The sequence below is a fragment of the Athene noctua genome, chromosome 37 (assembly GCF_965140245.1).
Source record: "Athene noctua chromosome 37, bAthNoc1.hap1.1, whole genome shotgun sequence".
NCBI lineage: Eukaryota > Metazoa > Chordata > Aves > Strigiformes > Strigidae > Athene > Athene noctua.
Window position 1 is genome coordinate 475,428 of NC_134073.1, and position 26,969 is coordinate 502,396.

Below are 26,969 nucleotides of genomic sequence, written 5' to 3' on the forward strand. Positions count from 1 at the left end.
GTGGGGTAAAGGGGGTGAAAAGGTGCAGGGGGTAAAAAAGGGGTGCAGAGGAGGGCAGAAGGGGGTGTGGGGGGTTTGTGGGGGTGCAGGGGGGTAAAAAAATGGTGCAGGGGGTAAAAGTGGGGTGCAGAGGTGTAAAGGGGGGGTGCAGGGGTGTGAATAAGGTATAAAGGGTGCGGGGGGGTGGGAAGGGGGGTGCAGGGGCATAAAAGGGGTGAAAGGGGGTTCAGGGGGGTAAAAATGCAGGGGTAGAAAGTGTGGGGGTAAAAGTGGGGTACAGGGGGGTAAAATGGGGGTGCAGGTGGGTGAAAAAGTGAAGAAGGGGGCACGGGGGGTGAAAAGGGGGTGCAGAGGAGGGCAGAAGGGGGGTGCAGGGGGGTGAAAAGGGTTCAGGGGGTCAAAAAATGGTGCAGGGAGAATCGAGGGGGTGCAGGGGGGTAAAAAGTGAGGGTGAAAGGGGGGTGCAGGGGGGTAAAAAGGGGTGCAGGGGGTAGAAAGTGTGAAAGGGGGGTGCAGGGGGTAGAAAGGGGGGTGCAGGGGGGTAGAAAGGGGGGTGCAGGGGGTAGAAAGGGGGGTGCAGGGGGTAAAAAGGGGTGCAGGGGGTAAAAAGGGGTGCAGGGGGTAAAAAGGGGGGGTGAAAGGGGTGCAGGGGGGTAAGAAGGGGTGCAGGGGGTAAAAAGGGAGGGTGAAAGGGGGGTGCAGGGGGTAAAAAGGGTGCAGGGGGTAAAAAGGGAGGGTGAAAGGGGTGCAGGGGGGTAAAAAGGGGTGCAGGGGGGTAAAAAGGGGTGCAGGGGGTAAAAAGGGAGGGTGAAAGGGGGGTGCAGGGGGGTAAAAAGGGGTGCAGGGGTAAAAAGGGAGGGTGAAAGGGGTGCAGGGGGGTAAGAAGGGGTGAAGGGGTAAAAAGGGTGAAAGGGGTGCAGGGGGGTAGAAAGGGGGTGCAGGGGGGTAAAAAGGGGTGCAGGGGGTAAAAAGGGAGGGTGAAAGGGGTGCAGGGGGGTAAAAAGGGGTGCAGGGGGTAAAAAGGGAGGGTGAAAGGGGTGCAGGGGGGTAAAAAGGGGTGCAGGGGGTAAAAAGGGTGAAAGGGGTGCAGGGGGGTAAAAAGGGGTGCAGGGGGTAAAAAGGGTGAAAGGGGTGCAGGGGGTTAAAAGGGTGAAAGGGGTGCAGGGGGTAGAAAGGGGGTGCAGGGGGGTAAAAAGGGGGTGCAGGGGTCAGAAGGGGGGTGCGGGGGGGTTTGTGGGGGTGCAGGGAGGTTTGTGGGGGGGCTGGGAGGTTGGGGCGGGTTCGGGGGGGGTTACGGGGGTGCAGAGGGGGGGGCGGGGGGTCCCTGACAGCAGGGCCCCCCCCCGCAGGGGTCGGCAGCCATGTACAATGGGATCGGGCTGCCGACGCCGCGGGGCAGCGGCACCAACGGCTACGTCCAGCGCAACCTCTCGGCCCTGAGGCACAAGAAGGAGCCGCGGGGGGGGGGCGCGGGGGGCACCGAGGCCCCCCCGGGCGAGGAGGAGCTGCGCAAGCTGGAGGCCGCCCTGGCCAAGAAGCCGAACCCCGAGATCCTCGACCACCAGCGCAAGAGGAAGGTGGAGCTGAAATGCCTGGAGCTCTCCGAGCTGATGGAGGAGCAGGGGTGAGGCACAAACACCCCCCCCTTAAAAAAAACCAAAAAAAAACCAAAAAAAAGGGACCCCGGGGACCCGGAATGGGTGTTTGTGGCCCCAAAATGGGTGTGGGGAGCCCCGAGATGGGACTTTGTGGCCCCGAAATGTGTCTGTGAGGCCCCGAAATGTGTCTGTGAGGCCCCAAAATGTGTCGTTGTGGGCCCAAAAAGTGTGTTTGTGGGCCCAAAAAGTGTGTTTGTGGGCCCAAAAAGTGTGTTTGTGGGCCCAAAAAGTGTGTTTGTGGGCCCAAAAAGTGTGTTTGTGGGCCCAAAAAGTGTGTTTGTGGGCCCAAAAAGTGTGTTTGTGGGCCCAAAAAGTGTGTTTGTGGGCCCAAAAAGTGTGTTTGTGGGCCCAAAAAGTGTGTTTGTGGGCCCAAAAAGTGTGTTTGTGGGCCCAAAAAGTGTGTTTGTGGGCCCAAAAAGTGTGTTTGTGGGCCCAAAAAGTGTGTTTGTGGGCCCAAAAAGTGTGTTTGTGGGCCCAAAAAGTGTGTTTGTGGGCCCCAAAAGTGTGTTTGTGGGCCCCAAAAGTGTGTTTGTGGGCCCCAAAAGTGTGTTTGTGGGCCCCAAAAGTGTGTTTGTGGGCCCCAAAAGTGTGTTTGTGGGCCCCAAAAGTGTGTTTGTGGGCCCCAAAAGTGTGTTTGTGGGCCCCAAAAGTGTGTTTGTGGGCCCCAAAAGTGTGTTTGTGGGCCCCAAAAGTGTGTTTGTGGGCCCCAAAAGTGTGTTTGTGGGCCCCAAAAGTGTGTTTGTGGGCCCCAAAAGTGTGTTTGTGGGCCCCAAAAGTGTGTTTGTGGGCCCCAAAAGTGTGTTTGTGGGCCCCAAAAGTGTGTTTGTGGGCCCCAAAAGTGTGTTTGTGGGCCCCAAAAGTGTGTTTGTGGGCCCCAAAAGTGTGTTTGTGGGCCCCAAAAGTGTGTTTGTGGGCCCCAAAAGTGTGTTTGTGGGCCCCAAAAGTGTGTTTGTGGGCCCCAAAAGTGTGTTTGTGGGCCCCAAAAGTGTGTTTGTGGGCCCCAAAAGTGTGTTTGTGGGCCCCAAAAGTGTGTTTGTGGGCCCCAAAAGTGTGTTTGTGGGCCCCAAAAGTGTGTTTGTGGGCCCCAAAAGTGTGTTTGTGGGCCCCAAAAGTGTGTTTGTGGGCCCCAAAAGTGTGTTTGTGGGCCCCAAAAGTGTGTTTGTGGGCCCCAAAAGTGTGTTTGTGGGCCCCAAAAGTGTGTTTGTGGGCCCCAAAAGTGTGTTTGTGGGCCCCAAAAGTGTGTTTGTGGGCCCCAAAAGTGTGTTTGTGGGCCCCAAAAGTGTGTTTGTGGGCCCCAAAAGTGTGTTTGTGGGCCCCAAAAGTGTGTTTGTGGGCCCCAAAAGTGTGTTTGTGGGCCCCAAAAGTGTGTTTGTGGGCCCCAAAAGTGTGTTTGTGGGCCCCAAAAGTGTGTTTGTGGGCCCCAAAAGTGTGTTTGTGGGCCCCAAAAGTGTGTTTGTGGGCCCCAAAAGTGTGTTTGTGGGCCCCAAAAGTGTGTTTGTGGGCCCCAAAAGTGTGTTTGTGGGCCCCAAAAGTGTGTTTGTGGGCCCCAAAAGTGTGTTTGTGGGCCCCAAAAGGGCCTTTGTGGGCCCCAAAAGGGCCTTTGTGGGCCCAAAAAGTGTGTTTGTGGGCCCCAAAAGTGTGTTTGTGGGCCCCAAAAGTGTGTTTGTGGGCCCCAAAAGTGTGTTTGTGGGCCCCAAAAGTGTGTTTGTGGGCCCCAAAAGTGTGTTTGTGGGCCCCAAAAGTGTGTTTGTGGGCCCCAAAAGTGTGTTTGTGGGCCCCAAAAGTGTGTTTGTGGGCCCCAAAAGTGTGTTTGTGGGCCCCAAAAGGGCCTTTGTGGGCCCAAAAAGGGCCTTTGTGGGCCCAAAAAGGGCCTTTGTGGGCCCAAAAAGGGCCTTTGTGGGCCCAAAAAGGGCCTTTTGTGGGCCCAAAAAGGGCCTTTGTGGGCCCAAAAAGGGCCTTTGTGGGCCCAAAAAGGGCCTTTGTGGGCCCAAAAAGGGCCTTTGTGGGCCCAAAAAGGGCCTTTGTGGGCCCAAAAATGTCTCTGAGGACCCGAAATGTTCCTTTGTAGCCCCAAAATGTCCATTTGTGGCCCCAGAATGGGTGCGGGGAGCCCGGAAATGTGTCTCCGAGGCCCCAAAATGGGCCTTTCTGAGCCCAAAATGTCTCTTTTTGGCCCCAAAATGGATGTGGGGAGCCCCAAAATGTGAATTTGTGGCCCCAAAAGGTGTCTCTGAGGCCCTAAAATGGGTCTTTCTGAGCCCAAAATGTGATTTTGTGGCCCTAAAATGGATGTGGGGAGCCCTGAGATGGGACTTTGTGGCCCCAAAGTGGGCGTGGGGAGCCCCAAAATGTGTCTTTGTGGCCCCAAAATGTGTCTTTGTGGCCCCAAAATGGGTGCGGGGAGCCCCGAAATGTGTCTTTGTGGCCCCGAAATGTGTCTTTGTGGCCCCAAAATGTGTCTTTGTGGCCCCGAAATGTGTCTTTGTGGCCCCAAAATGGGTGCGGAGAGCCCCGAAATGTGTCTTTGTGGCCCCAAAATGTGTCTTTGTGGCCCCAAAATGTGTCTTTGTGGCCCCGAAATGTGTCTTTGTGGCCCCGAAATGTGTCTTTGTGGCCCCAAAATGGGTGCGAGGAGAATTGAAATGTGACTTTGTGGCTCTAAAATGGATGTGGAGGACCCCAAAATGTCCCTTTGTGGCCCCAAAATGTGACTTTCTGGCCCTGAAACAGCTGTGGGGAGCCCCAAAATGTGTCTCTGAGGCCCCGAAATGGGCTTTTATGAGCCCAAAACGGGTGTGGGGAGCCCTGAAATGCGTCTTTGTGGCCCCAAAATGGGACGTTTGTGGCCCAAAATGGACGTTTGTGGCCCCAAAATGGACGTTTGTGGCCCCAAAATGGACGTTTGTGGCCCCAAAATGGACGTTTGTGGCCCCAAAATGGGACGTTTGTGGCCCCAAAATGGGACGTTTGTGGCCCCAAAATGGGACGTTTGTGGCCCCAAAATGGACGTTTGTGGCCCCAAAATGGACGTTTGTGGCCCCAAAATGGACGTTTGTGGCCCCAAAATGGGACGTTTGTGGCCCCAAAATGGGACGTTTGTGGCCCCAAAATGGGACGTTTGTGGCCCCAAAATGGGACGTTTGTGGCCCCAAAATGGGACGTTTGTGGCCCCAAAATGGGACGTTTGTGGCCCCAAAATGGGACGTTTGTGGCCCCAAAATGGGACGTTGTGGCCCCAAAATGGGACGTTGTGGCCCCGAAATGTGTCTCCGTGGCCCCGAAATGTGTCTCCGTGGCCCCAAAACGTCCCTTTGTAACCCCCAAATTTTTCTCTGAGTCCCCTTGGTAGCCCCCAAACTGTGTGTCTGAAGTCCCGAAGCGTCTGTTTTTGTCCCCAAAACGGGCTTTTTTCCCCCAAAATGGGGGCGTGGGGCCCCCCCGGTGTAACACACCCCCCCCCCCCCCCAGGTACACGCCGGGCGAGATCCAGGAGAAAGTGGCCACGTTCCGCCTGATGCTGCTGGAGAGGGACGGGGCGGGGGACCCCCCCGAGCAGAGACCCGCGTAAGGGACCCCCAGATCCAACCTGGGGACCCCCAAATCCAACCTGGGACCCCCGGATCCTCCCTGGGGACCCCCAAATCCACCCTGAACCCCCGGATCCTCCCTGGGGACCCCCAAATCCTCCCTGAACCCCTGAATCCTCCCTGGGGACCCCCAAATCCAACCTGAGCCCCCGGATCCTCCCTGGGGACCCCTGAATCCTCCCTGGGGACCCCCGAATCCAGCCTGAGCACCCCCAAATCCAACCTGAACCCCCGGATCCAACCTGGGACCCCCAAATCCACCCTGAACCCCCAAATCCTCCCTGGGGACCCCCAAATCCAACCTGGGACCCCCCGAATCCTCCCTGAGCACCCCCAAATCCTCCCTGAACCCCTGAATCCTCCCTGGGGACCCCCAAATCCAACCTGAGCCCCCGGATCCTCCCTGGGGACCCCCAAATCCTCCCTGGGGACCCCCGAATCCAGCCTGAGCACCCCCGGATCCAACCTGGGACCCCCAAATCCACCCTGAACCCCCGAATCCTCCCTGGGGACCCCCAAATCCACCCTGAACCCCCGAATCCTCCCTGGGGACCCCCAAATCCAACCTGGGACCCCCACATCCACCCTGAACCCCCCAAATCAACCCTGAACCCCCCGAATCCTCCCTGAGCACCCCCAAATCCAACCTGGGACCCCCCAAATCCAGCCTGAGCACCCCCCTGATCCCCCCGGGACCCCCCCTGATCCCCCCGGGACCCCCCCAATCCCTGCCTTGATCCCCCCCTTGACCCCCCAAATCCCCCCTTGACCCCCCCCAATCCCCTCCATGACCCCCCCCAATCCCCTCCATGACCCCCCCCAAATTCCCCCTTGACCCCCCAAAATGCCCCCTAGACCCCCCTTGACCCCCCAAATCCCCCCCCCCAGATCCCCCCATGACCCCCCAGATCCCCCCCCAGATCCCTCCCAAATACCCCCGACCCCCCCATGACCCCCCAGATCCCCCCCGACCCCCCCATGACCCCCCAAATACCCCCCGACCCCCCCAATCCCCCCCAGATCTCCCCCATGACCCCCCAGATCTCCCCCATGACCCCCCTACCCCCCAAATACCCCCCAGATCCCCCCCAAATACCCCCCTACCCCCCAGATCCCCCTCATATACCCCCCTACCCCCCCAGATCCCCCCCATATACCCCCAAATGCCCCCCAAGACCCCCCCCAATGCCCCCCAACTCCCCCCGTGACCCCCCCTTGACCCCCGCTCCCCCCCAGGCCCACGGAGACGCACGCGCTGGCGGAGGCGGCGGCGGCGCAGCAGGAGCGGCTGCGGGCGGCCTTCGGCATCAGCGACTCCTACGTGGACGGCAGCTCCTTCGACCCCGCCCGGCGCCCCAAGGAGCCCCCCCCGCCGCCCCCCGACCCCCCCAGGTACCCGGGGGAACCCCCAAAACTTCCCCACACCCCCCCCCGCCCACCCCCCCACGGTGGGGGCTTCGAATTTGGGGGTGACCGGGGCGACTCTCCGCAGCGCCGCGCGGGAGTCGTCCAGTTCCCGCTCGCCCTCGCCCAAACAGAAGAAGAAGAAGAAGAAGAAGGATCGGGGGAGGTCGGGGGGGGGATTTTGGGGGGGTTCGGGGGGATTTTGGGGGGGTTTGGGGGGAATTGGGGTGGTTGAGGGGGGATTTGGGGGGATTTTGGGGGTTTGGGGGGTTGTTTTGGGGTGGTGGTGGGGATTTGGGGGGAATTTTGGGGGGGTAATTTCGGGTTCAGGGGGGATTTTAGGGGTGTTGGGGGGTTTGGGGGTTCGGGGGGGGATTTTGGGGGAGTTTGGGGGGAATTGGGGTGGTTGAGGGGGGATTTTGGGGGGTGTTTGGGGGGATTTTTTGGGTTTTTGGGGGGATTTTGGGGGGTTGTTTTGGGGTGCTGGGGGGGATTTGGGGGGGTGATTTGGGGTTCAGGGGGGATTTTGGGGGTTGTTTGGGGGTGCGGGGGGGAATTTTGAGGGGGTTTGGGGGGATTTTGGGGGGTTTGGGGGGATTTTTTGGGTTTTTGGGGGGATTTTGGGGGGTTGTTTTGGGGTGCTGGGGGGGATTTGGGGGGGTGATTTGGGGTTCAGGGGGGATTTTGGGGGTTGTTTGGGGGTGCGGGGGGGAATTTTGAGGGGGTTTGGGGGGATTTTGGGGGGTTTGGGGGGATTTTGGGGGAATTAGGGTGGTTGAGGGGGGATTTTAGGGGTGTTCGGGGGGATTTAGGGGGTTCGGGGGGATTTAGGGGGTTCGGGGGGATTTAGGGGGTTCGGGGGGGATTTTGGGGTTCAGGGGGGATTTTGGGGGTGTTCAGGGGGGTTTGGGGGTTTGTGGGGGATTTTGGGGGGACTTAGGGGGTTTGGGGGGTTGTTTCGGGGTGCTGGGGGGGATTTGGGGGTTCGGGGGGATTTTGAGGGGGTTTGGGGGGGTGATTCGGGGTTCAGGGGGGATTTTGGGGGGGTTTGGGGGGATTTAGGGGCTTTGGGAGGTTGTTTTGGGGTTCAGGGGGGATTTTGGGGGCTGGGGGGAGATTTTGGGGGAATTGGGGCAGTTGAGGGGGGATTTGGGGCGATTTAAGGGGTTTGGGGGGTCATTTTGGGGTGCAGGGGGGGACTTGGGGGTATTTAGGGGTGTGGGGGGGTTGGGGGCAGTGGGCGGGGCCCTCACACAGCTCCGCCCCCCCAGGTCTGCCAGTCGCTCTGGTGAGCGGAAGAAGAGCTCCAAGAAGAAGAAGCACAGGTTGGGCGGGGCCTCCGCGTGGGGCGGATCTGTGGGGCGTGGCCTCCGCGTGGGGCGGATCTGTGGGGCGTGGCCTCCGCGTGGGGCGGATCTGTGGGGCGTGGCCTCCGCGTGGGGCGGATCTGTGGGGCGTGGCCTCCGCGTGGGGCGGATCTGTGGGGCGGGGCCTCCGCGTGGGGCGGATCTGTGGGGCGGGGCCTCCGCGTGGGGCGGATCTGTGGGGCGGGGCCTCCGCGTGGGGCGGATCTGTGGGGCGGGGCCTCCGCGTGGGGCGGATCTGTGGGGCGTGGCCTCCGCGTGGGGCGGATCTGTGGGGCGTGGCCTCCGCGTGGGGCGGATCTGTGGGGCGGGGCCTCCGCGTGGGGCGGATCTGTGGGGCGGGGCCTCCGCGTGGGGCGGATCTGTGGGGCGGGGCCTCCGCGTGGGGCGGATCTGTGGGGCGGGGCCTCCGCGTGGGGCGGATCTGTGGGGCGGGGCCTCCGCGTGGGGCGGATCTGTGGGGCGGGGCCTCCGCGTGGGGCAGATCTGTGGGGCCGGATTGCCTCGTGGGGCAGATGTGTGGGTCAGGATCCCCCCCCGTGGGGCAGATGTGTGGGTCAGGATCCCCCCCCGTGGGGCAGATGTGTGGGTCAGGATCCCCCCCCGTGGGGCAGATGTGTGGGGCAGGATCCCCCCCCGTGGGGCAGATGTGTGGGGCAGGATCCCCCCCCGCGGGTCAGATGTGTGGGGCAGGATCCCCCCCGTGGGGCAGATGTGTGGGGCAGGATCCCCCCCCGTGGGGCAGATGTGTGGGGCAGGATCACCCCCCGTGGGGCAGATGTGTGGGGCAGGATCACCCCCCGTGGGGCAGATGTGTGGGGCAGGATCCCCCCCCGTGGGGCAGATGTGTGGGGCAGGATCCCCCCCCGTGGGGCAGATGTGTGGGGCAGCCCCACATCTTCTCCCCCCATTCCCCCCCCGCCCAGGTCGGAGTCTGAGGCCAAGAAGCGGAAGCACCGGTAAGGGCCCGGGGGAGGGGCTTGGGGGCGGGGTCAGAGGGCGGGCGATGACGTCATCGGTGACGTCACTGATGACATCACTCCCCCCACAGCTCCCCCAGCCCCAAGGGGAAGCACAAGGCCAAGGAGAAGAAGCGCAAGAGGTGAGGCCACGCCCCTTCCCCCGTTAAGCCCCGCCCACTGCCCTACTTGGCACCATCCCTGCCCCCTTAGACCCACACAAGCCCCGCCCCTTCCCCTTTAGGCACCGCCCCCTCACACCCCCGTCTCCCCCTCGTTGGCCCCGCCCCCCCGTCTCCCCCTCGTTGGCCCCGCCCCCCCGTCTCCCCCTCGTTGGCCCCGCCCCCCCGTCTCCCCCTCGTTGGCCCCGCCCCCCGTCTCCCCCTCGTTGGCCCCGCCCCCCCGTCTCCCCCTCGTTGGCCCCGCCCCCCGTCTCCCCCTCGTTGGCCCCGCCCCCCGTCTCCCCCTCGTTGGCCCCGCCCCCCCGTCTCCCCCTCGTTGGCCCCGCCCCCCCGTCTCCCCCTCGTTGGCCCCGCCCCCCCGTCTCCCCCTCGTTGGCCCCGCCCCCCCGTCTCCCCCTCGTTGGCCCCGCCCCCCCGTCTCCCCCTCGTTGGCCCCGCCCCCCCGTCTCCCCCTCGTTGGCCCCGCCCCCCCGTCTCCCCCTCGTTGGCCCCGCCCCCCCGTCTCCCCCTCGTTGGCCCCGCCCCCCTTACCCTTGCAGGCCCCGCCCCCCTTACCCTTGCAGGCCCCGCCCCCCAGCCCCACCCCACCCCTTTCCCACCTGTAGCCCCACCCCTTTCCCCTTAGGCCCCGCCCTCAGGCCTTACCTTTTCGCATTAGCCCCTCCCCTTTCCCTTAGCCCCACCTTCTCCCCACCAGGCCACGCCCCCCCCCAAGCCATCCCCCCGGCTCCCCCGAGCCCCGCCCTTCCCCTCCCCCTCCCGGCACTCACCGCCCCGCCCCCCCGGCCCCTCCCCAGATCCAGCAGCCAATCGCAGCCGCCGCGGAGCCGCCGCCCGGAGCCCCCGCGCTCCCCCTCCCCCGCCGCCTCCTCCTCCTCCTCCGCCTCCTCCCGCAGCCGGTGAGTGCCCCTCCCCCCCTCCCCTCCCCCACACACCCCCCCCCCCCCCCCTTTCCCCACCCCGCCCCCCAACCCCCCGACACCCCCAAAAAAACCCCAAAAACGCCCCAAAAACCCCCGCCCCGCCCCCCCGGCAGGTCCCGCAGCGCCGCCACCGCCCCGGGGGCCCAGGAGCAGCCGGCCCCGCCCCCAGCGCCCCCCAGCGCCGCCGCCAGCGCCCCCCAGGTGAGTGGGGGCGGGGGGCCCCGAAATCCCCCCGCCACGCCCCGAAACGCGCCCGCACTAACGCCCCGCCCCCCTGCCCCGCCCCTCTGTCCGTCACCCCCCCCCTCCCCGCCTTCCGCCTCCATTTTGTTTCTTTTCGGGATTTTTTTAACGATTTTTAACATTTATTTTTTGGGTCGTTCCCGGTTTTTATTATTTTTTTTTCAATATTTTTTTTTTTTTCGGGGGGAAAAAAAATTTACGGAATTTTTTTCAAAAAAATTTTCGCCCTTTTTTTTTTTTTTTTTTGCGGTTTAAACCCGTTTCGCCCGTTTTCCACCCGGGTTTGCCGCCGGGCGGCTTCCGCGGGGTTTTCGTGGTTTTGTGGAAATTTTTTTTGTGGCTTTTTTTCGTGGTTTTGTGGGTTTTTCATGTGATTTGGTGGGTTTTTGGTGGTTTCGTGGTTCTTTTCTGTGATTTTGTGGGTTTTTGGTGGTTTCGTGGTTTTTTTTGTGGTTTCGTGGCTTTTTTTGTGGTTTTGTGGTTTTTTTCGTGGTCTTGTGGTTTTGTGGATTTTTTTGGTGGTTTTTCATGGTTTTGTGTGGTTTTTTTGGTGGTTTCGTGGTTTATTTCTGGGATTTTGTGGTTTTTTTTCCGCGGCTTTGTGGTTTTTTATGTGATTTTGTGGGTTTTTTGTGGTTTCGTGGTTGATTTCTGGGATTTTGTGGGGTTTTTGTGGTTTTGTGGATTTTTGTGGTTTTTGTGGTTTTGTGTGGTTTTTTGGTGGTTTCGTGGTTTTTTTGGTGGTTTCGTGGTTTTTTTGGTGGTTTCGTGGTTTTTTTGGTGGTTTCGTGGTTTTTTTGGTGGTTTCGTGGTTTTTTTGGTGGTTTTGGTTTTTTTGTGGTTTTGTGGAAATTTTTTTGGTGGTTTTTCATGGTTTTGTGTTTTTTTGGGGGTTTCGTGGGTTTTTTATGTGATTTTGTGGGTTTTTGGTGGTTTCGTGGTTCTTTTCTGTGATTTTGTGGGTTTTCTCGTGGTTTCGCGGTTTTGTGGATTTTTGTGGTTTTTCATGGTTTTGTGTGGTTTTTTTGGTGGTTTCGTGGTTTATTTCTGGGATTTTGTGGTTTTTTTCCATGGTTTTGTGGTTTTTTATGTGATTTTGTGGTTGTTTTCGTGGTTTTGTGTGGGTTTTTGGTGGCTTTGTGGTTTATTTCTGTGATTTTGTGGTTTTGTGGTTTTTTATGTGGTTTTGTGGGTTTTTGGTGGTTTTGTGGTTGTTTTGTGGGTTTTTTGGTGGGATTTTCGTGGGTTTGTGTGGTTTTTTGTGGTTTCGTGGTTTATTTCTGGGATTTTGTGTTTTTTTTCGTGGTTTTGTGGATTTTTGTGGTTGTTTTCGTGGTTTTGTGTGCGTTTTTCATGGTTTTGTGGTTTTTTATGTGATTTTGTGGGTTTTTGGTGGTTTCGTGGTTTATTTCTGTGATTTTGTGGGGTTTTCCATGGTTTTGTGGGTTTTTTATATGATTTTGTGGTTTTGTGGTTTTTTTGGTGTTTTTTTGTGGTTTTGTGCGGTTTTTGGTGGTTTCGTGGGTCATTTGTGTGATTTTGTGGGTTTTTTCGTGGTTTTGTGGTTTTGTGGACTTTTTTGTGGTGTTTTTTTTCCGTGGATTTTTGTGGTTGTTTCCGTGGATTTTTGTGGTTGTTTTCGTGGATTTTTGTGATTTTTTTTCGTGGATTTTTGTGATTTTTTTTCGTGGATTTTTGTGATTTTTTTTCGTGGTTTTGTGGGTTCTTTGTGTTTTTTTCCCTTGGCTTTGCGGGTTTTTCCCTCCGTGGTTTTCTGACACTTTCCCCCGTGGTTTCATGGTTTTTTTTTTTCCCCGTGGTCTCGTGTTTTTTCCCCGCACGGTTTTTGCGTTTTTTTCCCCGTGGATTTGTGGTTTGCTTTTTTCTGTGGTTCTGCTATTTTTTTCCTGACCTTATTTTCCGTGGTTTCCGTGGCCTTTCCGTGGTTTTTCACTTTTTTTCTTTCACATTTTCATATTTTCTGGTATTTTCACCTTTTTTTCGTGGCTTCTTTGGTATTTCCGTGGATTTTTGCCGTTTCGTTGATCTTTCCACAACCTCTTTGATTTTTTTGTGGTTTTTCCTGTTTTTATTCCGTGGCCTCTTTGTTCTTTCACGTTTTCTTTGTTTTTTTGTGTTTGTTCTATCGTTTTCGTGGGTTTTTTTGGTGGTTTCTCGCCTTTTTGTGTTTTTTTTCTCTTATTTCATGGTTTCTCCGCTCTTTTTGTGTTTTTTTTTTTCCGTGGTCTCTCTGGTTTTTTTGTGGTCTATCCGGGTCTTTTGTGGTTATTCTGTTTTTTCTCTATTTTCTGGTTCCTCGGGGGGTTTTTCGTGGTTCTTTTCCTGGATTTTCGTGATTATTCTGGTTTTTCCCGATTTTTTTTGGCGTGGTTTGTTTGGCTTTTTTCGTGGTTTCTGTGGATTTTTCGTGGCTCCTTCTGTATTTTTTATGTCCTTGTATTTTTTCTGCGGTTTTTTTGGTCGTTTTTGTGGTTTGTTGGTTTTTTTTTTTCCGTGGTGGATTTTTTTTTCCGTGGTGGATTTTTTTTTTCCGTGGTCTCTGGAATTGTTTTTTTCCGCGGTCTCTTTGATTTCTTTTTTCGTGTTTTTTTTTTTTTTTTTTTTTCCACGGTTGTTTTTTGCTGGTTGGTTTTCCCGCACGTTTTCGTGGTTTATTTCCGTTCCTCGGTCAATTTTTTTTTTTAATTTTTTTTCCATTTTTTTCCGTTTCCCCTTATTTTTTTTAATTCTCTTTCATTTCCCTTTTTTCTTTTTTTTTTGTTTTTTCTTTTTTTTTCTCCTTCCATTTTGTTTGTTTTCTCCTTCCTCTCTCTCCTCCCCCCCTCCCCCTTTTTTTTTTTTTTCCCCCTTTTTTCCCTTTTTCCCCTCTTTCTCCAGGCAGGGCCGGAGCCGCAGCCCCTCCCGGCGTCCCCGCCCCCCGCCGAGGACCCCCCAACGCAGCCGCCGCCCCCCCCGGCCGTGAGCTCGCCGGCGCCGCCCCCCACCTCCTCCCCTCCCCCTTCCCCCACCCCCACCCCTCCCCCGACCACCACCGCGCCCACCCCTCCCCCCGCCGCCGCCCCTCCCCGCTCCCCCTCCCCCCCTCCCCGCTCCCCCTCCCCCCCTCCCCGCCCCCGCCCCAAATCCCCCCCGCCCCCCCGCCGTTCCCCGACCCCCCCCCGCCCCCGCCGTTCCTCCCCCTCCTCCCGCCGCCGCTCCCGCACCCCGCCCCGCCCCCGCCGCTCCCGCACCCCTCCCCCGACCCGCCGGCCCCGTTCCCGCTCCCGTCGTCGCCGTTCCCGTTCCCGCACCCCCCCCCCGAGCCGGCGCCCCCGGTCCCGTTCCCGCACCCCCCTGTGGCGCCCCAATTCCACCAGCCCCATCCGTTGGCCCCCCAAATCCTCCCGCTCCCGCTCCCCGGCCCCGCAACGCCGTAACAAATCCCGTTCCCGCACCCCCCCCGCCACCACCCGCCGCGTCCGCTCCCGCTCCCGACCCCGCGCCGCCGCCCGATGGGGCCGATCCCGGTCCCGCACCCCCCGGCGCCGGTCCCGCACCCCGCGGCGGCGTTCCCGTTCCCGACGGCGCTCCCGTTCCCGTTCCCGACGCCGTTCCCGTTCCCGCCGCCGGTCCCGCACCCCCCGACGCAACCGGTCGCTCTCCCGCTCCCGTTCTTTCTCCTCCCCCGACCGACGTCGCCGCGGGAGGGGTTTCACCCGCCGAAGCCGTTCGGATTCTTCCGGAAAATCTTTCCGTCGGGGCGGAGGGATCCGGCGCAGCCGCTCCCTGTCCTCCCCCCGACCCAAAAAACGACCCCGAGCTTCCTCGCGGTCGCCCTCCCGCCGCCGTCGGCGCTCCTCCACCCCTTCCCCGGCCCCCCCGGCTAAAAACAAAACGCCCAGCCCTTCCCCCCCGCCTAAAAAACCCCCCACGCCCCCCCCGGCCACTCCCCCGCCCCCTCCCGCTCGCCCCAAGTGGGTCCCGATCGCCGAGTTGCACCCGGCGGCGCCTCAGCCCCCACCGGCTTTAGTCAAAACGGCGCCCGAAAGCAAAGCGGCGGCCCCCAAGTGGGTGCCCATCGGCGGGGCGCAGCCGCTCCCCCCGCAACCGGCCCCTCCCGGCACCGAGGGGCCGCCCGCCGCGCCTAAAATGGCCGCCGAGGCCAAAACGATCCCGCCGGCGGCGCCCAACGTCCCCAAGATGGCCGCCGAGGGCAAGACGGCGGCGGCAGCCCCGCCCAAGATGGCCGCCGAGGGCAAGACGGCGGCGGCAGCCCCGCCCAAGATGGCCGCCGAGGCCAAGACGACGTCGCCCGCAAATAAAACGGCCGCCGAGACGTCGCCCGCCGTCCCCAAGATGGCCGCCGAGGCGAAAGCGGCGTCGTCACCCGCCGTCCCCAAGATGGCCGCCGAGGCGAAAGCGGCGGCATCGCCCGTCGTCCCCAAGATGGCCGCCGAGGCGAAAGCGGCGGCGTCGCCCGCTGTCCCCAAGATGGCCGCCGAGGCGAAAACGGCGTCGCCCGCGACAACCAAAATGGCCGCCGCCGAGACGCCGCCCGCGACGACCAAAATGGCCGCCGAGGCGAAGACGTCGCCGCTCGCCGCCGTTCCCAAAATGGCCGCCGCCGAGGGGACTCAGACCGTCGCCAAAATGGCCGCCGCCGAGGTGCCGTCCACCAACAAAATGGCCGCCGACCCCAAAACCCCGCCCTCTTCCGCTTGCGCCCAATCGCCGGCCAAGCCGCCGCCGCCGCCCCCCAAGATGGCCGCCGCGACCCCGCCCCCTCTCCCCAAAGCCATGCCGGCCAGCCCCGCCCCCCCGAAACCGGTAGCCCCCGACCCCAAACCGGTAGCCACGGTCACCAGAACGGCTCCTCCCCCTCCCCCGCCGCCCCCGCCGCCCCGCCCGGTGGCCACGGCCACGCCCAAACTAGCCACGCCCCCTCCGCCCCCCCCGGGGCTCCCGCGGGCCTTGGCCGCCGGGCTACGAGGGGCGGCCACCTTGTTGCCCGCCGCTCGCCTCAGCTTGCCCTCGTCCCCCGTGGCCGCCTCCGCCCTCCCCCCGCCGGCCCACGGCAAACCCGGCCCGCGGCTCCTCCCCTCCCCCAAGCCACTAGCCCAACGGCCCCTCCCGGAAGCCACCGCGGCGGCCACCGGCGGCCTCGACAAGGCGGTGGCCACCAAAACCGAGACGGTGGCCACCGCGTTTAAAGCGGCCGTCTCCAAGCCGGACGTGGCTACCGTGGCCGTCGGCGCGGCTACTAAGCCCGGCGGGGCTACCGGCGGCCCCGTGGCCACCAACGTCGCCGCCGTGGCTACTAACGCCGGCGTGGCCACCAACGTCGCCGCCATGGCTACCGGCATCCCTGTGGCCTCCGCCGTGGCCAGGAGCGCCAGTGGAACCGCCGTGGCCACCAACGCCGCCGCTGTGGCCACCAACGCCGCCGCCGTGGCTACCGGCGTCCCTGTGGCCAGGAGCATCGGTGGAACCGCCGTGGCCACCAGTAGCACCGGCGTGGCCACCAGAAGCTCGGCGGCCGCCGGCGTGGCCACCAGTATGGCTGTGAAGGACGCCGGTTTGGCTACCGGTGGAACCAGTATGGCTACCAGTAGCATCGCTGTGGCCACCAGCGGGACCAGTTTGGCTACCGGCGGAACCGGTGTGGCCACCGGCGCGGCCACCAGTGTCACTGTTGTTCCCAAGGAGAGCGGGGTGGCCACCAGTAACACCAGTATGGCTACCAGCGGCGCCAGCGCGGCTACCGGCGCTCCCAGTAACACCAGTATGGCCACCAGCAGCGCCAGTGCGGCCGCCGGCGCTCCCAGTAACACCAGTATGGCCGCCAGCAGCGCCAGTATGGCCACCAGCGCTCCCAGTAACACCAGTATGGCCACCAGTGCTACCAGTATGGCCGTGAAGGACGCCAGTGTGGCCACCAGCAGCACCAGTTTGGCTACCAGTGCTCCCAGTAACACCGGGAGCGTCACCGTCACTCCCGGTATCGCCAGGGCCACCACGGATACCAGTTCGACCAGTGCTCCCAGTATGAGCAGGGTCACTGTGGCCACCAGTAGCACCAGTATGGCCGCCAGTCACACCGGTATGGCTACTAGTGGCACCAGTTTGGCCACCAGTAACACCAGCATGGCCACCAGTGCTGCCAGTAACACCAGTATGGCCGCCACTGGCCCCAGTATGGCTACCAAGGACACCAGTTTGGCCACCAGTGCTCCCAGTCTGACCAGCGCTCCCAGTGTCATCAGGACTCCCGCTGACACCAGTGCTCCCAGTTTGACCAGTGCTCCCAGTGTCATCCGGGCCACCACGGACACCAGTCTGACCAGTGCTCCCAATCTGACCAGTTCTCCCAGTATACCCAGCGCTCCCAGTCTGACCAGCACTCCCAAGACCACCCAGGACACCGGTATCCCCAGTTCTCCCAGTATAACCAGTCTGACCAGCGCTCCCAGGACCATCCCGGCCACCAGTATCCCCAGTTCTCCCAGTATAACCAGTTCTCCCAGTGTCCCCAGACCCACCGTGGCCACCAGTGCCACCAGTGTGGCCACCAGTGCGACCATGAAGGACACCAGTATGCCCACCAGTGCTCCCAGTGCCACCAGTATGGCCACCAGTACGACCATGAAGGACACCAGTATGCCCACCAGTGCTCCCAGTGCCACCAGTATGGCCACCAGTACGACCATGAAGGACACCAGTATGCCCACCAGTGCTCCCAGTGCCACCAGTATGGCCACCAGTACGACCGTGAAGGACACCAGTATGCCCACCAGTGCTCCCAGTGCCACCAGTATGGCCACCAGTACGACCATAAAGGACATTCATATGGCTACCAGTGCTCCCAGTGCCACCAGTATGGCCACCGGCAGCACCAGTATGGTGATGAAGACCAGTATGGCTACCAGTTCTCCCAGTATGGCCACCAGTGCTACGAGTGTGGCCATGAGGGACACTGGTACGGCCACCAGTGCTCCCAGTAACACCAGTGTGGCCATGAGGGACACCGGTACGGCCACCAGTGCTCCCAGTAAGACCAGTATGGTCACCACTGGCACCAGTATAACCATGAAGGACACCAGTATGGCCATTGGTAACACCAGTATGACCACCAGTAACACCAGTATGGTCACCAGTACACCCACGAAGGACACCAGTATGCCCAACACTGCTCCCAGTAAGACCAGTATGGCCACCGTAGCCACCAGCATGGCTCCCAGCGCTACCGATACAACCACAAAGGACACCAGTACATCCACCAGTGCTCCCAGTTTCACCAGTACTCCCAGCGTGACCACGCCCACCGCCGTCACCGCTTCTCCCAACGCTCCCAGTTTGGATTCCGGCCACCATCTTGATGACGTCACGGCCCCGCCCAAGCTCGGCCCCGCCCCCGCCGCCTCCTCGTCCTCGTCGTCTTCGTCCTCGTCGTCGTCTTCCTCCTCGTCCTCCTCCTCCTCCTCCTCCTCCTCTTCCTCCTCCTCCGACTCCGACTCCAGCTCCAGCTCCTCCGACTCGGCTCCGCCCTCCCCGGCCCCGCCCGACGCCGCCATCACAGTCACGTGAGTGAATAAACCCCTCCCCCACGCCGCGGGGACACTTTTTTGGGTCTAAAAATCCTTTTTTTTTTTTTTTTTTTTTTTTTTTTTTTTTTTCCAGGGGTGGGAGTTGGGGTAACGTGGGCCCCGGGGTGCCACGGCCCTTGTCACGTGACCTCGGGGGTGTCATGGTCGCTGATATGGGTCCTTTCGGGGGTGCCACGGCCCTCGTCACGTGACCTTAGGGGTGTCACGGCCGCCGATTCGGGTCCTTTCTAGGGGTGTCACGGCCCTGGGGGGTGCCACGGCCCTTGTCACGTGACCTGGGGAGTGTCATGGCCGCCGATTCGGGTCCCTTCTGGGGGTGTCACGGCCCTGGGGGGTGCCACGGCCCTCGTCACGTGACCTTAGGGGTGTCATGGCCGCCGATTCGGGTCCTTTCTAGGGGTGTCACGGCCCTGGGGGGTGCCACGGCCCTCGTCACGTGACCTTAGGGGTGTCATGGCCGCCGATTCGGGTCCTTTCTAGGGGTGTCACAGCCCTGGGGGGTGCCACGGCCCTTGTCACGTGACCTCAGGGGTGTCATGGCCGCCAGTTTGGGTCCCTTCTGGGGGTGCCACGGCCTTTACCACGTGACCTCAGGGGTGTCATGGCCGCCAGTTTGGGTCCCTGAGGGTCCATTCTGGTGGTGTCACGTGACCTTAGGGGGAGTGGGGTGTCATGGCCGCTAATTGGGGTCCCTAAAGGTCTCTTTTGTGGGTGTCACGTGATCTTGGGGGTGTCATGGCCGCCGAGTCGGGTCCTTCCTAGGGGTGTCATGGTGCTGGGGGTGCCACGGCCCTGGTCACGTGACCTCAGGGGTGTCATGGCCGCCCATCTGGGTCCCCGAGGGTCCCCTTTAGGGGTGTCACAGCTCTTGGGGGTGCCGTGGCCCTTTGTCACGTGACCTCAGGGGTGTCATGGCCGCCAACTCTGGTTCCCAAGGGTCCCTTCTGGGGGTGCCACGTGACCTCAGGGGTGTCACGTGACCTCAGGGGTGTCATGGCCGCCCATTCAGGTCTTTGAGGGTCCCTTTAGGTGGTGTCACGGCCCTGGGGGGGTGCCACGGCCCTTGTCACGTGACCTCAGGGGTGTCATGGCCGCCGATTCGGGTCCTTTCTAGGGGTATCATGGCGCTGAGGGGTGCCACGGCCCTTGTCACGTGACCTCGGGGGTGTCATGGCCGCCGATTCGGGTCCTCAGGGTTTCCCTTTAGAGGTGTCACGGCCCTGGGGGGTACCACAGCCCTTTGTCACGTGACCTGGGGAGTGTCATGGCCGCCAATTCGGGTTCTTCTGGGGGTGCCACGTGACCTGGTAGGGTGCCACGACCTTTGTCACGTGATCTCCGGGGTGTCATGGCCGCCCATTGGGGTCCCCGAGGGTCATTTTTTTGGGGGTGTCACGGCCCCGGGGGGGTGGGGGGGGTGGGGGGGAGGTGCCACGGCCCTTGTCACGTGACCCCGGGGGGGGGGGGGTGTCATGGCCGCCACTTCCAGGTCCCTTTGTCACATGACACGGCCCCAGGGGGTGCCACGGCCCCTTTGTCACGTGACCTCAGCGGTGCCACGTGACCCCTGGAGGGGGGCGGGGGGGTGGGGGGGGTGATGACCTTGTCCCCGGGTCCCCCCCGGCGGCCATTTTGTGTCCCCCAGAGGTGCCACGTCCCTCGTCCCGTGTCCCCAAGGGTCCCCCCGCGGTGCCACGAATCCCGACTTTTGTCCCCAAAAGTGTCACCTCCCCCCTCCACGTGGCCCCCCCCCCCCGAGGTGCCACGTCCCTGCGGCTGCCACGTCCCGTGTCCCCTCCCCCGAAGTGCCACGTCCCCGCGGGTGCCACAAATCCCGATTTTTGTCCCCGGAAGTGCCACGTCTCCCATCCCCGTGTCCCCAAAGGTCCCCCCCGTGGCGTCCCACGTCCCCGCGGGTGCCACGTCCCTCGTCCCGTGTCCCCCCGCGGTGCCACGAATCCCGATTTTTGTCCCCAAAAGCGCCACCTCCCCCCCCCTCCACGTGTCCCCAAGGGTCCCCCTGAAGTGCCACGCCCCCAGGATGTCCCCGATCTCCATTTTTTTGGTCCCCAAAAGCGCCACGTCCCTCGTCCACGTGTCCCACGGGGGGGTCCCTTGTCACCGTCCCGTGTCCCCAAGGGTCCCCCCAAGGTGCCACGTCCCCGCGGGTGTCACTGATCTCCGTTTTACGTCCCCAAAAGGGCCACGTTCCCCCTTCCACGTGTCCCCAAGGGTCCCCCCATGACGTCCCACGTCCCCGCGGGTGCCACGTCCCTCGCGATTTGTCCCCAAGAGCCCCCCCGTGGTGCCACTAACCTTATTTTTTCTCCCAAGTGCCACCGACCCTGCGTCCACGTGTCCCCAAGGGTCCCCCCGTGGCGTCCCACATCTCCGAAGGTGCCACGTCCCGTGTCCCCAAGCGTCCCCCAGGGGTGCCACGTCCCCGCGGGTGCCACGTTCCTCCCCCCCGTGTCCCCAAGTTGTCCCCCCGCGGTGCCACTAATCCCAATTATTGTCCCCAAAAGTGCCACCTCCCCCCTCCCCGTGTCCCCAAGGGTCCCCACAAGGCGCCACGTCCCCGCGGGTGCCACGTCCCTCGTCCCCAAGGGTCCCCCCGGCCCTGCCACTAATCCCGATTTTTGTCCCTAAAAGTGCCACCCCCTCGGTGCCCGTGTCCCCAAGGGCCCCCGCAAGGTGCCACGTCCCCGCGGGGGTCACTAATTTCCCTTTTTTTTTTTTTTTGTTCCCAGAAGTGCCACATCCACCGTCCCCGTGTCCCCAAGTGTCCCCCCAGAGGCGCCACGTCCCCAAAGCTGCCACGTCCCGTGTCCCCAAGGTTCCCCCACAAGGTGCCACGTCCGCGCGGCGTCCCTGATCTCCGTTTTTTGTCCCCAAAAGGGCCACGTGTCCCCAAGGGTCCCCCCATGACGTCCCACGTCCCCGGGGGTGCCACGTCCCTCGTGATTTGTCCCCGAGAGCCCCCCCACGGTGCCACTAACCCCGAGTTTTCTCCCCAAAAGCGCCGCGTCCCCCGTCCCCGTGTCCCCAAGGGTCCCCCTGTGTGTCCCACGTCCCCGCAGCTGCCACGTCCCGTGTCCCCAAAGGTCCCCACGAGGTGCCACGTGCCCACGGCGTCACCGATTTCCATTTTTTTGTCGCCAGAAGCGCCACGTTCCCCCTCGCTGTCACCCCAGGTGTCCCCCCAGAGGTGCCACGTCCCCGTGGGTGCCACCTCCCTCGTGCTGCGTCCCCAAGTGTCCCCCCACGGTGCCACTAATCCCCATTTTTGTCCCCAAAGGTGCCACATCCGCTGTCCCCGTGTCCCCAAGGGTCCCCACAAGGCGCCACGTCCCCGCGGGGGTCACTAATCTCCATCTTTTTGTCCCCAAAAGCGCCACTTCCTCCCTCCGCGTGTCCCCGAGGGTCCCCCCGTGTGTCCCACGTCCCCGCGGGTGCCACGTCCCGTGTCCCCAAGTGTCCCCCCGAGGTGCCACGTCCCCGGGATGTCCCCAATCTCCGTTTTTTTTTGCCCCCCAAAAGTGCCACGCCCCTCGTCTCCGTGTCCCCAAGGGCCCCCCCCCCGAGGTGCCACGTCCCTCGTCCCAAGTCCCCCCACGGTGCCGCAAATCCCGATTTTTGTCCCCAAAAGCGCCACCTCCCTTGTCCACGTGTCCCCAAGGGTCCCCCCGTGTGTCCCCCGTCCCCGCAGGCGCCACGCCCCGTGTCCCCCCGAGGTGCCACGTCCCCGGGATGTCCCCAATCTCCCGGTTTTTCCCCCCAAAAGTGCCACGCCCCTCGTCCCCGTGTCCCCTGGGCGGGTCCCACGTCCCCAAACGTTCTCCCCCCCCCCCCCCCCCCCCCTCCACGCCCCTCATCGGGTGGGTGGGGCGTTCCCCTCCCCCTCTCTAACCTCTCCCCTCCCCCTCCACAGCTCCTCAGTCCCTGCCCCCTCGGCCCCTCCCGCTCCGGCCGAGACCACGCCCACCCCCGCCGAAGCCACGCCCACCCCGCCGACCGCTGCACCCGTCCACGCGGAAACTTCGTCGGTCGGCCCGGAGACGGCGTCGCTTCCCGTCGAGGCCACGCCCAGCGCCTCCGCGGCCACGCCCACCGCCGAGACCCGCCCGGGCCGTAGCCCCGTGGCCTCCGCTCGCCGCAAGCGCCGCAGCTCTTCCTCCTCGTCCTCCTCCTCCTCCTCCTCGTCCTCCTCCTCCTCCTCCTCGTCTTCCTCCTCCTCCTCCTCCTCCTCCTCGTCCTCCTCCTCGTCGTCGTCTTCCTCCTCCTCCTCCTCTTCATCCTCCTCCTCCTCCTCCTCTTCCTCTTCCTCCTCCTCCTCCTCCTCCTCCTCTTCCTCCTCCTCCTCCTCCTCCTCCTCCTCGGCCGCTCCCGCCGCCGCCGCCACGCCCACAACCGCCGCGGCCCCGCCCCCCAGCGCCCGCTCCACGGAGGCTCCGCCCCCTCCCGCCCCTCCACCCCCATCCTCCACCCTTACCCCAGCCCCCGCCGGCCCCTCCCCCACCCCTAAATCCCCTCCCCCCACCACCACCCCCACCCCCGCTTCCACTCCTCTCCCCGCCCCCACCCCTTCGCCCCGCCCCCCGCTTCTATCTTTAGCCCCCCAAAAGGCGGCGGGGGGCGGAGCCGGGGGAGGGGCGACGCCCCGCCCCCCTCCAGGTCCTCTCTTATCCCTCACCCCCACCCCCACCCCCCGCGCCCTCCGCCCCTCCCCCCGCCCCCCCGGTTCCCTTTTAGCCTTAACCCCGACCCGCGGCGCCGGGGGAGGGGCCGCCATGGGCGTGTCCCCTCGGGGACCTTTTCCCTTATTAGGAAGCGGCGGAGGGCGGGGCGGCGGGGGCGGAGCTTTCCCACGTCCGGCCACTCCTTTTTTAGCCACGCCCGGCCGAGCCGGAGGAACGGGAGGGGGCGGGGCTGGGGGGTGTTACCCTCGTAGCCCGTTTTGGCGAGGGGGCGGGGCGGGAGGGGGCGGGGTTTGCGGTTTCCCAGCGGGCCGTTGGGCGTCGTCTTCCTCCTCCTCCTCCTCCTCCTCGTGCCTCCATCATCGTTTCCAGGGGACGTCGGGATTGGGCTGTCCCGGAAGGTTGGGGCCGTGTTTTCACCGTTTCCACGGTAACGGCGGGGCAGGGGGCGGGGCCGGCCTCGGGGGAGGAGCCGGGGGCGGGGCCATGGGTTGCGCCACCCGATTGGCTCCCTGTTTGCATCGCTTGGGCGTGGCCTCGGGGTGTTGTTACCATCACCGCGGGGCGGGGGGCGGGGGGGGGGGTGGAGGGACCCCGCCCACCCGTAGCCCCTCCCCTTTCGCCATCACCCCCGCCATGGCTTCCCGTATGGCCCAGTACGGACTGGGAGCATCCCAGTACGCTCCCGGCGCTTCCCAGTATCATTTAGGCGTCTCCCAGTACAACATGAGCGTTTCCCAGTATAACGTGGGCGTGGCCCAGTATGGCGGAGGAGGAGGAGCTGGAGGAGGGGGCGGGGCTCAATACAACATGGCCGCCGCCGCTTCCCAGTACAACATGGCCGCCGCCGCTTCCCAGTACAACGCGGCCGCCGCTTCCCAGTACGGAGCTCAATACCAGTACGGCGGGGGAGGGGCGGGCGGCGGGGGAGGGGCGGCGGCGGCGGTTTCCCAGTATAACCAGTACGCCGCCGCTTCCGCTTCCCAGTACGTGACCCCGGGGGTCGAGGTCAACCAGTACGCCGCTGGGAGCGGGGGAGGGGCCGACGCCGCCTCCCAGTACGCCGCCAGCGCCGCCCAGTACGCGGCCAGCGCCGCCCAGTACGCAACTGGTGGGGGCGGGGGAGGGGCGGCGGGGGCTGGGGGGGGAGGGGCGGCGGCTCCCGCAGCGGCTGGGGGAGGGGCCGACGCTTCCCAGTACGTAACTGGGGCCCAGTACGGAGGGACTGGGGGAGGGGGAGGGGCGGCGGGAGGGGGAGGGGCCGGGGGGGGGAGGGGCGTGGGGTGACGTCACTCAAGAGGCCGCTTGGGCGGCGGCGGCGGCGGGGGGGGGAGGGGTGACTTGGGGGGCGTGGGTGTCGCCCGCCCCATAGAGAAAGGGCGGGGGGGGGGGGTGTCGCCTCCCTCCTCCTTTGCCACGCCCACTGTTAGCCACGCCCCGCCCCACCCCCCACCCCTCCTCCTCATCCAATCACGGACGCGGAGGCTTCGGCGGCGCTCGGCCCCTCCCCTCCCCCCACCGCGGGATTGGCCGAGGTGAGGAGATGGGGGGAGGGGGGGGGGGGGGCGGAGATGTGGGGCTGGGAGGGGCGGGTGGGGCTCGCTTAGGGGGCAGAGCCGTGGGGCACGGCGGGGGGCACTTGTGGGGCGGAGATGTGGGGCTGGGGGGGCTGTTTCGGGCCCGCTTGGGGGGCAGAGCTGTGGGGCGGGGGGAGGCGGTTAGGGTTCGCTTGTGGGGCGGAGATGTGGGGCAAGTCGGGGGCGCTTGTAGGGCAGAAATATAGGGCTGGGGGAGGCGGTTGGGGTTCACTTGGGGGGCGGGGCTGGGGGGCTGTTTCGGGCCCACTTATGGGGCAGAGATGTGGGGCTGGGGGAGGCGGTTAGGGTTCGCTTGTGGGGCGGAGCTGTGGGGCACGTCGGGGGCACTTGTAGGGCAGAGCTGTGGGGCAGGGGGGCTGTTACAGGCCCACTTGGGGGGCAGAGCTGTGGGGCTGGGGGGGTTGGTTGTAGCTCACTTGTGGGGCAGAGCTGTGGGGCACGTCGGGGCCCACTTGGGGGGCAGAGTTGTGGGGTTGGGGGGGCTGTTTCGGGCCCACTTGTGGGGCGGAAATGTGGGGCGGGGGGGTGGGTGGAGTCCGCTTGTGGGGCGGAGCTGTGGGGCACAGCGGGGGCACTTGTAGGGCAGAGATGTGGGGCGGGGGGAGGCGGTCGGGGCTCACTTGTGGGGCAGAGATGTGGGGCAGGATTTGGAGTGATTTGTGCGCTTGGAGGGGACGGAGATGTGGGGCACGTCGGCACTTGGGGGGCAGAGATGCGGGGTGAGGGTTTGTGGCCACTTGGGGGGCGGAGCTATGGGGCATGTTGCTACTTAGGGGGCAGCGTTGTGGGGCTGGGATGAGGCGGGGGGGGGTGATTCATGCCCGGTTGGGGGCGGATCTGTGGGGCAGATCTATGGGGCCGGTCTATGGGGCAGAGCGTGTTGATTCGGGTTTATTAAGTCTCGGGGGGGGGTTGGGGGGGGGACGACCACACCCACTTGTGGGGCAGTGGCTCCACTTGGGGGGCGGGTCTATGGGGCAGGTGATGACTTGGGGGGCGCTTCATTGGGCCCCGGTTTGTTAAGGTGTGTGGGGCTGGGGGGGGCGGGGGGAGATGTGGGGCAGGTTATGGGGCGGAGGGAGGAATATGTGGGTCAGACACTCGCTATGGGTCAGATATGGGGCTGGAGGGCAGATGTGGGGCAGGTTATGGGGCGGAGGGAGGAATATGTGGGTCAGATTCCCGCTATGGGGCGGGTTAGGGGGCCGGGGAGCAGTTGTGGGGCAGGTTGTGGGGCTGGGGGAGGAGATGTGGGTCACATTCCCACTATGGGGCAGGTTGTGGGGCTGGAGTGCGGAATATGTGGGTCAGACCCCGCTATGGGCAGGTTGTGGGGCAGAGGGGGGAGACGTGGGTCAGATACCCGCTATGGGGCGGGTTAATGGGGCCGGGGGGGCAGTTGTGGGGCAGGTTGTGGGGCTGGAGTGCGGAATATGTGGGTCACATTCCCCGCTATGGGGCAGGTTGTGGGGCAGAGAGGGGAGATGTGGGGCAGGTTATGGGGTGGAGGGAGGAATGTGTGGGTCAGATTCCCGCTATGGGGCGGGTTAGGGGGCCGGGGAGCAGTTGTGGGGCAGGTTGTGGGGCTGGGGGAGGAGATGTGGGTCACATTCCCACTATGGGGCAGGTTGTGGGGCTGGAGTGCGGAATATGTGGGTCAGACCCCGCTATGGGGCAGGTTGTGGGGCAGAGGGGGGAGACGTGGGTCAGATACCCGCTATGGGGCGGGTTAATGGGGCCGGGGGGGCAGTTGTGGGGCAGGTTGTGGGCTGAGGGGGAATATGTGGGTCACATTCCCCGCTATGGGGCAGGTTGTGGGGCAGAGAGGGGAGATGTGGGGCAGGTTATGGGGCGGAGGGAGGAATGTGTGGGTCAGACTCCCGCTATGGGGCGGGTTATGGGGCGGGGGGGCAGTTGTGGGGCAGAGACGGGAGATGTGGGGCAGCCCGGGGCTATGGGGCGGGTTGGGGGGCGGCTGTCAGGATCCCGTGGGGCGGCAGCGCCGTGGGGCCGGTTTTGTCTCTCTGGGGTATGTGTGGGGCAGCGCCGTGGGGCTGAAACGCGCCCCCGCCCCCCCCCCGCCCCACAGCCCTGTCGGGTGCCGCCCACTCGGAGGAGAAACAACCAATCGCAGCCCGGGGCCCCCCCCACGGCCGGTGGCCGGTAGGTTGTGGGGCAGAGATGTGTGGGGCAGAGCGAGAAGTGTGGGGCAGAGATGTGGGGCGGAGCTGTGCGGTCGCAGTGGGGCAGATCTGTGGGGCAGAGCCCATGGGTGGGGGGGAGGGTGGTGACTCAGTGGGGCAGAACCCCTGGGGGGTGTCTCAGTGGGGCAGAAATGTGGGGCAGAACCCTGGGGGGGGGTGTTTCAATGGGGCAGATCTATGGGGCAGAGTCCTGGGGGTGTGTTTCAGTGGGGCGGAACCCTGGGGGGTGTCTCAGTGGGGCAGAACTATGGGGTAGAGTCCTGGAGGCGTGTTTCTATGGGGCAGAGCCATGGGGTCGCTCTCAGTGGGGCAGATCTGTGGGGCAGAACCCTGGGGGGAGGGGGGGGGAATGTTTCAGTGGGGCAGAGCCGTGGGGCAGGGGGCGGGGTGTGGTGTCTCCTGTGGGGCTGAGCTATGGGGCGGGGGGGGGGGGATTGCCCAACCCTGGGTCGCGCTATGGGGCAGAAAGAGCCGCTGTGGGGCAGAGATGTGGGGCAGAGCCCTGGGGCGGGGGGCGGTGACGCCGTGTGGGTCACGCCGTGGGGC

At 63.5% G+C, this 26,969-nt stretch overlaps 1 protein-coding gene across 1 annotated transcript in view; it reads left to right on the top strand.

Annotated features, from left to right (window-relative positions):
• The window catches only part of LOC141972908 (uncharacterized), a 30,102-nt gene extending 3,571 nt beyond the window's left edge, over nt 1–26,531 (top strand). Inside the window, exons 2-16 of the mRNA XM_074930968.1 lie at nt 1,350–1,624; nt 5,127–5,222; nt 6,482–6,637; nt 6,738–6,815; nt 7,921–7,974; nt 8,940–8,972; nt 9,065–9,115; nt 9,952–10,053; nt 10,191–10,278; nt 13,219–13,392; nt 13,552–17,900; nt 20,259–20,321; nt 20,675–20,773; nt 21,856–23,721; nt 26,309–26,531. Of these exons, the coding sequence (XP_074787069.1) occupies nt 1,362–1,624; nt 5,127–5,222; nt 6,482–6,637; nt 6,738–6,815; nt 7,921–7,974; nt 8,940–8,972; nt 9,065–9,115; nt 9,952–10,053; nt 10,191–10,278; nt 13,219–13,392; nt 13,552–17,900; nt 20,259–20,321; nt 20,675–20,773; nt 21,856–23,721; nt 26,309–26,510 (7,674 nt within the window). The 5' untranslated portion in view covers nt 1,350–1,361 and the 3' untranslated portion in view covers nt 26,511–26,531. The remainder of the gene's footprint in view (nt 1–1,349; nt 1,625–5,126; nt 5,223–6,481; nt 6,638–6,737; nt 6,816–7,920; nt 7,975–8,939; nt 8,973–9,064; nt 9,116–9,951; nt 10,054–10,190; nt 10,279–13,218; nt 13,393–13,551; nt 17,901–20,258; nt 20,322–20,674; nt 20,774–21,855; nt 23,722–26,308) is intronic.
• The last annotated feature ends 438 nt before the right edge of the window (nt 26,532–26,969 follow it).